Raw genomic sequence first — 12,649 nt, 5'->3', positions numbered from 1 at the left:
GGCTGCTGTCACATCTTAAAATATTTCAGTTATTATTGATTCCTTATCCTGTGATCTAAATAGTAAACTAATTATTTAAATGAATCTGATCTAATGATTTAAAATTAACCTGGAGTAACTGCAAAAGATTGCCTGCAAAACATTTTGAAAATTCTGATTTGTACACTAGTCATCTTGCCTGTGTACAAATTCTGATCTGTACACAGTCATCTTGCCTCAGTGGCTGTGTCCAAGATAACACCAGCTGTGAAATCTAACTTCTTGAGCAGTGGCATCCATTTGAACAAACATAATTTTGTTTTTTTTCCCACCAGAGATATTATATGAGAAAGAATTCCAATTACATCTGTTGTTATTCCAATGATTCATAATTAGGTTTAGACACATTTGGTTAGAAAACTGCTTAATCTCTTTACTTTAGAGGCGCATTTGTCCAAGAATATTTGAGATTTTTAAGAGGATGCCTTACTACTGTTAACTTACAAAATGCAAAAAAAAAGTTCAGAAATCTACTGTGAGGCATGTATTTCTACATTACTGGGGCAGGCACGTGTTAAATGCTTTTGACATGTCACACCTAGTTTCTGTCTTGTCTAGCTTCTGTCATGTCTAGTTTGCTCTTAGTAGCACTGGCATCCATATCCTAATGATGAAATGCAAGAGGCATTAGCTCATGACACTTTTAGAGGACAGATGCTACTGTGGTTCTGGAACACTTTCCAGACAGAATTTTTGATGTACCTTTGGAACAGAGAGTCCTGAACCAATATATGGTGACCTTGTGGTTGGTGTGTGAACAGGACGCAAAGGATGATCTGAAACCTAAACAGAGATATAGTGAAAATTAGTTAGAGCGTCAAACAGGTATCATCAAAAGCCATCTCAGAAACAAATTGCTCCAAAATAACATAAAGCGAAAATCTTACTGAAAGAACTAAAAGAGTGTTCACTTTGGATAATGCATGCCCAGCATCTTACTATCGAACAAAATATTTAAGCATCTTTACTTTTAAACAATTTTATTAATAACATGTGCTTCTTTCTAATCACCCCTCCCCGTTACTTGACTCCTGCCAGTGTTATTTACTCAAAATACTAACATTAAAAGGTACCCTTAATTACTGAGAACGAAAATTAATATTCTTCTTTCTTCTAAAGTTTAATCATTATCAAAAATTGTCCAAAGTCCTTTTACTTTCCACTCGTCTTCTACATAACTTCTAAATTTTTTCCACTCCCTTTTAAAATCTTCTAAATCATAGTCTCTTAAAGTTCTTGTTAATTTGTCCATCTCAAGTCATGTCATAACTTTTACAATCCAATCCCATTTTTCTGGTATATTTTCTTGCTTCCATAACTGCACATATAGTGTCCTAGCAGCTGAAAGCAAGTACCAAATTATAGTTCTATCTTCTTTTGGAAATTTTTCCATTTGTAATACCAACAGAAAAGTCTCTGCAGCTTTCTTGATTTCACATCCCAAGATCCTAGAAATTTATTTAAGCATCTTTAAATGTTCTTTTGCTATCTTTAACACTGACTTAATTAGCAGATATGTATTTAACACAAACATGTGTTCTACTGGATATGCCCCAAATGCATAGCATTTGGAAAGCTCAATTCAAGTGAATCTTATACCTTGTGGATACAATAGAATTAATTTTGCTTTTGATATTTGTCCTCCAAGGAACCTGTTCTCTACACTTCCTTTGATGTTTGTAGCAAAAATAATTATTTAGTATTTCTATTATTCAAGCTGTGTATAATATGAGCAGATGTAATATTCTGCATCCATGAAATGACTTCAAGGACTATTATATCTGTGGATGCACAGCGGTAAAAATGGTTGATTGGACTGTATCATCTGTGATCCATCCAGCTTGATGGACGAATATATTTGTTCACATAATGCATAACTGACTTGTGAAACTCGCAGCCATAGGATGGAGTGATGATCACTAATACTGCTAGTTTTAAGAAGGGATCAGACTAATTCATGGAAGAATTCAGTGGTTATTAACCATGATAGCTAAATGAAGCCTTTATGTTCAGATGCAATATACCCAGGGCTTTCTTTGTAACAGGATCTCTTTTATAAATTAGGCCACACCCCTCTTATGTAGCCAATCCTTCAAGAGCTTACGGGGCTCTTATTACAGAGTCTACTGTAAACTCTCAGAGGATTGGCTACATCAGGGGTGTGTGGCCTAATATGCAAAGAAGTTCCTGCTACAAAGAAGAAGAATGAAGAATTGCAGATTTATACCCCGCCCTTCTCTCTGAATTAGAGACTCAGAGCGGCTTACAATCTCCTATATCTTCTCCCCCCACAACATACACCCTGTGAGATGGGTGGGGCTGAGAGGGCTCTCATAGCAGCTGCCTTTTCAAGGACAACCTCTGCCAGAGCAATAGATAACCCAAGGCCATTTCAGCAGGTGCAAGTGGAGGAGTGGGGAATCAAACCTGGTTCTCCAGATAAGAGTCCACACACTTAACCACTACACCAAACAAAGCCCTGCGTATACCTCTGAATTGGGGTTGTCAGGTCTGACTCAAGAAATATCTTGGGGTGAAGTCAGGAGCAAGGTGTGACAAGCACGACTGAGCTCTGAAGCGAGTTGTGGCCATCACATTTAAAGGGACTGCACATTGTTTAAATGCTTCTCCTCCATTTGGAAATAATGAAGGATAGTAGCACCTTCTTTTGGACCCCCTCATCCAATCTTTTTGAAATTTGGAGGGTGTTTTGAGGAGATGCACCAGACACTAAAAAAACACAGGCACCCCCAGCCTCTGGCACTCATGGATCGATTCTCCATTATACCCTATGGGAATCAGTCTCCATAGGGTATACTGGAGGGCCCAGCAGACATTTCCTTCCCCCTCCCCACTTTCTGATGTCCCTGAAGTGGGGGGAGGGCCTCCAAACCGGGGGATCTCCTGCCCCCACCTGGGAATTGACAACCCTACTCTGAATACCAGTTGCTGAGTGGCAACAACAGGGGAAGCTTTTGTCTCCCTCTGTCCACTACTTGTGGGCCTTCCAGAACATCTGACAGCCACTGCGGCAAACAGATTTTGGATTAGATGGACCATTTGTCTGATTTAACAGGACTCTTTTTATGTTCTTATGATCTGCTCAAATGTAAAAGGTCTCTTTTTGAATTGCAGCCTAATTGTAGCATCTGCCTTGTAGGTTTGTACAGGAATGATGGAACAGATTGATATGGAAGCTAAAAGAAGTGCAAAAGAAAAACACACAGAGGACATGTTATAAAGATGTTTTTGCAAGGCTTAGCATCACAGAAAAAACAGAAGCAGCAGCAAATAGAGGAAAAGCAAATGAAGCAATGCTCCATCCCAGCTGCAACTGGTAATGCCTGAAAAGAAGCAGCAGCAGCAGCAGCAGTTCACCTGACCTGAACTAGCCAGATCCATATTTGATCTACCACTGCTTTTATACTCAAGACATGTTCACATGTTATATGGTACTGAATGTACATTCAAGAGAGAGTGAGATCTAATCTCTGCTTCTTGATGGGTGTACTATATATGTGTTGCATTCTTATTTTACATTTTTAGGTGCATACCTAAGAGAAATGCATATTTGAAAACAACTGCATGAAACAGAGCCATTGTCACAGACCCAAACCAATCCTATGTGTAAATTCAGAGATATTCCCAGATTCAGTCTTCTGTAGCAGTGGGTGAAACAGCATTATCTACCTCATACTAGTAGTCTTATATCACATTTGAAAACATAGAATGGTGCTTTATTCTTAATGGATCTCGTACAAAAAGTTGCCTAAAAGGCACACTATTTCAAATTTGTACCTATCTGGCACTACAGAACAATTAATTCTTAAGTAGATGTTCTCATAGTTAATAGTACCTCAATTGGTTCAATGTCACTAGCTGTGGAAGGGGACCTAGATCTTGAATGAAGGTGACACTTGATATCTTCATCCCGTGAAGGCGTATTAGATAAGGTAAAATTTTCAACAGAATCAATCTAAAAAAATAACCAAAGGAAAGAAACGGAAAAAAAATGAAAAGAAAAAGTTTAAGAAGCCACTTTTGATAATCTGCCTTTTGGGGGGGGGGGCAGGGGGGGGGGAGTGGACACAGAAATACAGATAGCGATTTATACCAGGCTTAAATAAAGGTAACAGCAAATAATAATCTGGCACCCAAATACAAAGCATTTGAGTTGGTTATCTGCTAGAAACAAGTATATCCTATTGGTTTCTACTACAGGGATCAGTAAAATCCAACCTAAGCTTATAGTTGTTGGTAATTAGGATAGGCAGTGAATAATATAAAATCAAGCATGTGATTATGTTTACATATGACTGGGGCTTCACTAATTATGCTAATTACTATAATTACACTAATTATAAAAGGCTTAAATGATTATTTTACAAATTCTTTTACAAATAGTGATGGAAAGGAGGAGATATTTTAAAGATGCTTCTTAAGTTACAGAGCTAAACCAAAATTCTGCAAATAAATACAATAGATATAGATACTAATATCTGTGAGCTCTTTCTGTTGCAGAAGGGACATCTTCCACTTTCCAGGTCATCTGTAGCTGCAATTGAGGCTTGGGGGACCCTCGACATCCTCATAGGATGCAGTATGGAAAAGCTGCATCTTGAGTGGCAAAACTATAAAAATTGAGCACCCTCTAAACAGCATGGGCACTCAGAATTGAACCCTATTATTGTTATTATGGTATGCCATGATGATTAATGAATGTATCTTGTACAAAAACGTTCTCAATAATTATGTCCATACTACATAGACTACAGCTTTTTAAAAGAGTATGTTTTTTTCCTGACCAGACTCACTTTCCCCACAACCAGCTGGCAGCTGTGGGGAACTCAACTGCAGCTTGAGAAAACAGCATGGGGGGCAGGCAGAAGTTCTTCCTACCCACACAATATGAAATGGATCCTGTGGAATGTGAGGCAATATGTTTGATCGCTCTAGATAATCAAGTTTGAATGTCTTCTTGGTGCTCCGCCAGGGCCGACCCCAGCGGGGCCTTTCCAAGGACCTCACTAAACCATTCGACTAGTAGTAGCGACGGGTGGTGTGTACAAAGGTCAGGGACTTAATCAACATGGGCTTGTAACCTGCACTTACTGGGAATTCCTAGTTCATGGGGAATAATTGCAATCCCCGATCCCTATCACGAATGGGGTTCAACAGGTTACCTGCACCTGTTGGTGTAGGGTAGACACACGTTGAGCCAGTCAGTGTAGCAAACGTGCAGCCCCGGACATCTAAGGGCATCACAGACTTGTTATTGCTCAATCTTGGGTGGCTGAACACCACTTGTCCTTCTAAGAAGCTGGACGGGGGCAATATGTTACCCACAGTGGCCATCTGGCTGAGAGGAAAGCAAGTCTGGCCAGGAGAAATCCAAAGTGACTAGTTAACATATCATATAGTTCAGGCCTTAGTCATATATGGTTTAGCATATAATGGCCTGTAGTTGTCAAACAATATGAAAAAGCTATCTTCTTAGATTATCCTAACCTATTGAGCTAAATTCTTTTTGGCAGCAGAATTCTAATAAATCATTTTGTAAAAACATTATTGTTGTTGTTACTGTATTGAAATGTTTTGAAAAGTGGCATTCATGGACAAAATTCTGTTAATACTAATAATAAAGATGATGTTTAAAACACTATAGTGAAACTTCTTGTGTTATGCAAAGTATTTTTCTTGCCTGTTTTAAATTATCTTTAGTTAGTTAAAGAAGTTTGCTAAATCTCTTAGTTAAGTTACAACTTGCACAGTGACTGTTTTTTCACTCTCTCAATAAGAGACACGGAGAACATTAATTCACACAGAGATGAAATTACACTTTCCTATCAAAGTCATTTACTCTTTTTCGAAAAGACTCAGTTGCCATTTTGATAAGTCAAAGATCTTTAAATTATATACAATGTAATTCATTTCTATTATATAAATGTGCTGGAGATGGATTTGTTGTCTCTGAGATCACAAACATCACATTAGGAGACAGGGCACATTCAGGTCACCTTCTACGATATGTATATACATTTGCCATTTAAATAAATTCATAGTAGAGAACAGGTGTACGCAAATTTTTCTTGTCAATCAAACATGGTGTTTGGTTTCTTCTTTTTAGATGCGTAGATGAGGCAAAGTAGCAAATGAGACAAAAATGTTCAGTTCCTATAAAAGGTAAAGCTTTGTGATGAATCTGACAGCTATGAAATAATCAAATGCTAGATTATCAATACACCTGTTTGCTACATAAACTGTTCCAAGCACTGCAGCCATCATGAGCAGAAATTCTTCTCTATGCTCAGATTTATAAGAAACAAATTCATGCCCTCCAAGTATCAGAAATTATATTCCTTTTCTTAATAATGTAAGGATAGGGTTAGATCCAAAGTTTCTGTTTTGCTAATGAAACTTTGTTACAGTGGAAAAGGCATGTTCTGCTGGAAGAAGGCTCCACCATTAACAGAGCAGATCCAACTCATAGCTTACAATAAAAGGACACATATTTAAAATCATCATTTCTTGCTAATGATTATTGGACACGTAGAGGAGACACTGTAGCACCTTTCTTATCTTTTGGCTATCATGTCTGATGCCTCTGAGGAGGTTGGCCACATACACTGTAGACAAAATGCCACATCATATGCATATATTTGTGATAGCATTGCAGGGAGCAGATATAATGTTAAGGGTGTGTAAGTATATAAATTTATTATTTTTAAAAAAACTGCCTTCTAGTCCTTTCCTTATAGTAGTAAGTATATTTTTAATATCTATGAAACTGTAGGCCCAGGTAAGCAAAAAGCAACAATATGTAATCAGGTTTCTTATGGATACGTGCTTTGTGAAGGTTCATAGGCCTATACATCCAGGAGCCCTGCATAGGCTGTCCCAGTCCTTGAATCCAGAAGACAAACAACAGACAGCACAGATTGTTACCTTGCTTGCAGACACTCCCCGTCATAACTGTATTGAAAATGGATTTATTTTCAGTTGGGGAGAAAAAAAAACCTTCCAGGAACCCCTTCCAGGAACAAACACTTGTTTGTTCAGTGGGATATTGAAATTTGAAAGCACCACTACACTCACCCAGTTAGTCTTCAGTGCTTTTCTTTGATCCATCAAGAGCAACTTATGATCAGAAATGTATTTCCATGAAAAAAGATCTACTCACAGTGCAAAAGGTTGCTGTGTGGGAAAATCTGGTGTATGTACTTGCAGTATCCTGTAATAAGCATGCACTTGCACATCAACTAGTCATGTCTTAGCTTCAAGAACTTGCTGCTCTTGTTACCTGCCACCACTCCGAGTGGCAACAGAAGAATTTTTTTTTTAAACCCTCATCTGTGCCACAACATCACTTTTGGGGAAAACTTGAAAGTGACATTGGGTAGCTCTAAGACTCATTAGAAAGCTATGGTTTTACAAAGTCTGGTAACACTAAGTGATAATTACCTATTTTGGGTTGTAAAAAGTGACTACATCCTGGGACATCCTGCAGGAGATCAATTACATTTTTCCAAGTATCTCTACATTAATAATTTCCTGTGAATGGAAAACTAACACAACAGGCAAAGAGCTACATTAAGAGCTTTCTCCCTTTTCTGTTTTACTTACACAATCAGCTTTTAAATGAAAAAAAAAAAACCTTCAAATGGGTCTCTGCCTACCTACACCCTGAAGTGGTACAGTCCATTCTACTAGGGGCTTTTTTTGATCAGGAACGCACAGGAACACAGTTCCAGTTGGCTTGGTGTCAGGGTGTGTGGCCTAATATGCAAATGAGTTCCTGCAGGGGGTTTTCTACAAAAAAAGCCCTGATTCTACTACCTGATTCTGCTGCATGGGCAGACCAGGCCTCAAACAAAACAGATGCCTTGCATGCAGAAAGTTCCAATTCAATAACCATAGAATCTCCAGTTAAATTAATCCATGGTTGTAGGGAATGAGATTGCTCTATCTGTCTAATACTGTTCGTATGGTTATCACCTTAAGCAGAAGTAAGACCCAAAAATTATTTTAAAAGACCATACTCAGTATTATTTCTTTTATATGAGTGGGATTGCTGCAGAAACCACAGAGAGCTGCTGGACTCTGTATAAAATAGCTTCATACATTTAGAGCTGTGACAGAGTAATGGAAAGTGTAATTTAAATGGATTTATTTACAGATTTAAGATTGCAAGTTTAGATCCAGTTGTTATATATACTGTAAGTAATTAAATTTGTTCACTCCAACTAAAACTTTCCTTTGACTGCTATAGTTACCAGAGATTCCTGTGGGAAACATGAGAATATTTTAATTCTGTGAATAATCAAGTGCTGCAATCTGATTAATTCTAACAGCTTCAAGTTGTATAGTGCCAACTTCTTGTTTCTGTGACAGTCTAGAATCAGGAGTGCAACATTAAAGACAACATATCACACACATTCTCAAAGCCTTCCATTTTTAAATGCAAGAAAAAATACAGGAGGAGCACAGCAGCAGTAGCACAAGACAAGCAGCAAGGTAAATATGCAAGCCATAAAGAGCATCAACAAAAATACTCTACATTAAACAAATGCATGTGCATTATCAGCAAAACTATAAGGTCACACACAGCAACACATCCTCTTACACGTCTGCCTTTGTGAGCTGGAATACAGGAAGGAGAGCGCTTTAACAGAGAAAGGAGGAGACTGTTAACACACTAACAAACAAAAAGACACACAATTCACTTCAGATCCATATTTCTGTTGCTTGCCATGCACAGTAAAACTCATACTTCTTCTAATTGTAAAGACAGAGTTGCACTTAAACACTGGCAAATGTAGGTAAACAACGATCATTTCCAAAATTTGTACAGTGAAAAATTCCATTGCTATGAACTCAAGCCTATTTTAGACTAAGCCTGCCTGATGAGCACTAGAAATATTTTTATATTTATAAATTTTTATATTTATTTTATATTTACTCCATCAGGGAGTAAAGATGGTCTGCTTAAAATGCCAAGTACAAGTGTTATCAAGCCTTTCAGCTCAGAATGGGACAGGGCTGCTGAGAGCCATCTTGGGCCCCTGGACCAAGATTCTACTTGGGCCCTCCAAACCATGTATTTTATTTTGTAATTTTATATTTGTACACACATACATATGTGTACCAACATAGGACACATTTCTTACATCTGATGAAGTGGGTTATAGTTCACAAAAACTTTGTTATCACAATAAATCTTTAGTAAGCAAATAAGTAAGAAATCTACAAGTTTACCCTTATATTTTTACCTAGCACAAAAACTGGGGCAAATTGATTATGTAGTGGTGCTGGATGAAAAGCACTGGGATCAGTAGGACTCGTTTTGTTGACATACTTTCTGAAAAGTTTATTTGTCCTATAATCTGAGGCTTACTGTCTACAGTAGGAATGTAGCATTTACAAAGGGATGATAATTAAATGACCCACCAATACAGCACCACTGCCTCAACAGTGTTTGCAATGTAATTACATCTAATTCAGGGGGAAAGAATTCTAACTCTTACATTTTGGTGTAGTGGTTAAGTGCACAGACTCTTATCTGGAAGAACCGGATTTGATTCCTTACTTCTCCACTTACAGCTGCTGAAATGGCTTTGGGTCAGCCATAACTATCACAGAGCTGTCCTTGAAAGGGCAGCTTCTGGGAGAGCTCTCTCAGCCCCACCTAGCTCACAGGGTGTCTGTTGTGGGGGAAGAAGATAAAGGAGATTGTAAATTGCTCTGAGACTCTGATTCAAAGAGAAGGGCGGGGTATAACTTCTTCTAACTTCAGTTCCGTATGTGCAACTGCTACACTGGATTAACATTCCAGTCAGATGCATGTAAAGGGGAGGAAGCATCTTTTTACTATTTTTTAGATCATGGGAGAAATATTAAACTCAATTTCTGTTCATAATATTAAAAAGTGTTTCCTGTTATGCTGTTATTAAGTAGGTTCTAAGTTGCCAACCAGAGATGAGCAGAAGTTGAGACCAAGACCGACAAATAAAACGGGTGGGACTAGAAGGGGAGGAGAGTGAAATGAAGGCATATCATAAAAGGAAGAGAGCAAAATGGAGGAGGAAAGTATGGAAATGGGAAAGAGAAATTAAGAAAAAAGGAACATTTTTATCTTCTATAACACACTCACAGGTAAAATCTGGCTAAGCAGACAAAACTAGGGAGCTGGGTGGAAGGAACGGAAGAGGGAAACAGTCTGCTGGAAACAACACTTCGTTAGGAGGCTGCAGACTGGCAATCACTGTAGCAGCCATCAGCTGTGTTGAGTGGTCTTGCCTTGTTCCAGTCCTGCCATGGTTGATGGGCTTAGCAGGATTAGTGAGGCCTCATAGTAAATTTTGCAGAAAGAAAATGGGAGCAGAAAGCAGAGCTCCTGCTCAAAGTAGCTGTTTTATTGCAAAGGAACTTTAAGAACAGAATGGAAAGGGAAATTGCTGAATTACAAGTTATTACAACACTCAGAACACACACACACCCTGGATTCAACAGGAAGACTGGTTTACATTACATATGCTAATCTCATTACATATGCTAAACTCATTCAGTCCTTACATATATATTCCCATCAAGAAGGGCTATATATCATCTGTATTTTAGTCTTATTCTTTTTTGGAATAGTATATTTGAATAGTGATTGCAATGCAATGCGATATAGTGGAATGTATTCCTTGGCCCCTAAGAAAAGGATGGTGTTAACTAACTCAATGCTTGAGAGGAGACAAATGGAGCATAACAACTAAGACTATTTTACACATCTGCCTCCTATTTAGACATATATTTATTGCTTCACTGTTCATTCCTCAATTAAATCCAAACAAATGGTGATACTATGAACTTAGTTTGTTATTGCTGTTTGGCCTTTGCATATGTCAAAACATCTTCATTAAGTGGTATGCTAATTTGCTGTTCACCTATGCAGAGGCATCTGTACTGTCAACCCCCATTCCAATGTGTCTTGCGGAAGTGTGCATGCACATGAAAGCTCATCCATTGAACAAAACTTTGTCCCAATGATGCCACTGGACTAAAAATCTGTTCTACTGCTTTGGGCCAACACAGCTGCTCACCTGGATTAGAGCTACTGCTGTGCTCTGCCTTCCATGCTCCTAGTGGCTGCACTGCAGAACTGCATTAGAAGTAAGATTCATTCTGACTACAGCGTGATGTTGGCCTTCCATCTGACTTTGGGCTGGAGGATTTTTTCTCCCTAGCGCCACCCCCCAATGGCCCTGACATGGGACAAACTATTCAGAAGAGGCTTACACAATTTGTGTCCTACCAAGCTGAATGCATTCCTCTAGCCATGCTAGCTTGCTAGATGTTTCACAGTCTTTTTTTTACTTTGTTTTGAAATTCTAGGCTGAAAAACCAAAAGCTGTTTTGCTTAATGATGATTCTTTATAAGTATTTTAAAATGCCAGATGTTGTAGGGAGCTATATGGGGCTAGCAGGCCTGATTAAGAATATGAATTGATTCATATTCTTTGGTTCCATAGAGAAAGTTCATCAGGGCAAGGCTATCTATGCTAATGCATAGGAGTTAATAAACATTAGCATCAAAGTCTCACAAAACACATGAGCAGAGAAATCATATCAAGAATACGAGGAGTACAGTAGAAAAAGACTTACCAGTAACATTCTTTCAGTGCCATCTTAAGCTGGGTCATCACCTTCTAAGCCCTTTCAATGGATTTAAGCAGGGTCATCATTTTCAATGGACTTAGAAGAGTATAACACTAATTAGGATGGCACTGTTATACACATGTTTCTGTACATTGACTCCAACAGATTTTTCCAAGACACATTTGTAGATTCTAGGTCTATTCTACACTACCCTTTCTTAAGGTGTGCCAAATAGTGTGCAAAGGACAAAAGATGATAGGGAGCTGGTAAGGCCTCAGTTCTTCCCAACCTTCCTTATATTTTCTGTTGTGCTTGAATAGGAAGTAAGGATGGATGAGACTTGAGCACACATAAAGTTGCAGGACTACAGCTACTGACAAAAAACCTGAAGTTTTCATCTTGTTCTATTATGCTATGTGTCAGACCCAGAATCAAGGAAAAGACAATTGAAGTTCAAGAACTTTATTCCAGCTTCATGGGCATACACACGTGTCATCGGAACTGACCTCTCTGTCAGTCCCTCCAACTTATAAACCTTTGCCCTGACCATTATAATTCAAGCCAAAGCACCCCAAGCAAAAGCGGGAGTTTGTGTGGGGTTTTTGCTAAGCTCTCATCACCGCAGGTGCCCACTATCAGTTCATGGTTCGCATCTCCTCCAGCTCTTTGACCTTGGTTACACAGCAACTAGCCAATTCCCAGACATGCCATCCTCCCTCCAGATAAGCAGCAAGTTACAGTTATATCAAAGGCATAACAAGCACAGCATAGCATTGAAGCACAGTATAGCATTGTACAATTGAATGCATATGACAAGAGGAACAAAATGGAGTGACTCTTGACATTCTGCCCCCCCCAAGACCCCCTTCCCCCGGGCTTAGTAGGATGTTTGTTGTAAAAGTTTTTAATTAAAGCTTTACAGTTGGTATCTTTGGAACTGACCCATTTGGCTTGACTTAATGGAAAG

The 12,649-nt window shown here is 38.6% G+C and overlaps 1 protein-coding gene across 11 annotated transcripts in view; it reads right to left on the bottom strand.

The window, feature by feature from the left end:
• CDC42BPA (CDC42 binding protein kinase alpha) overlaps positions 1–12,649 on the bottom strand; it is a 324,619-nt gene that overhangs the window by 45,256 nt on the left and 266,714 nt on the right. For 6 of the 11 annotated variants that reach the window (XM_060245688.1, XM_060245697.1, XM_060245706.1 and 3 more), the window contains 2 exons: positions 3,896–4,015; positions 742–822 (listed from right to left, as the gene is read on the bottom strand). In XM_060245688.1, coding sequence (XP_060101671.1) covers positions 742–822; positions 3,896–4,015 — 201 coding nt within the window. Of the gene's footprint in view, positions 1–741; positions 823–3,895; positions 4,016–8,662; positions 8,702–12,649 lie in introns of all 11 variants that reach the window. The other 5 variants (XM_060245772.1, XM_060245715.1, XM_060245780.1 and 2 more) reach the window with 2 other exon arrangements.

The sequence above is a fragment of the Heteronotia binoei genome, chromosome 1 (genome assembly GCF_032191835.1).
Source record: "Heteronotia binoei isolate CCM8104 ecotype False Entrance Well chromosome 1, APGP_CSIRO_Hbin_v1, whole genome shotgun sequence".
In the NCBI taxonomy this organism is placed as follows: domain Eukaryota; kingdom Metazoa; phylum Chordata; class Lepidosauria; order Squamata; family Gekkonidae; genus Heteronotia; species Heteronotia binoei.
Note: the sequence above shows the minus strand (reverse complement) of the source record. Positions and strands in the feature narration are given on the sequence as shown.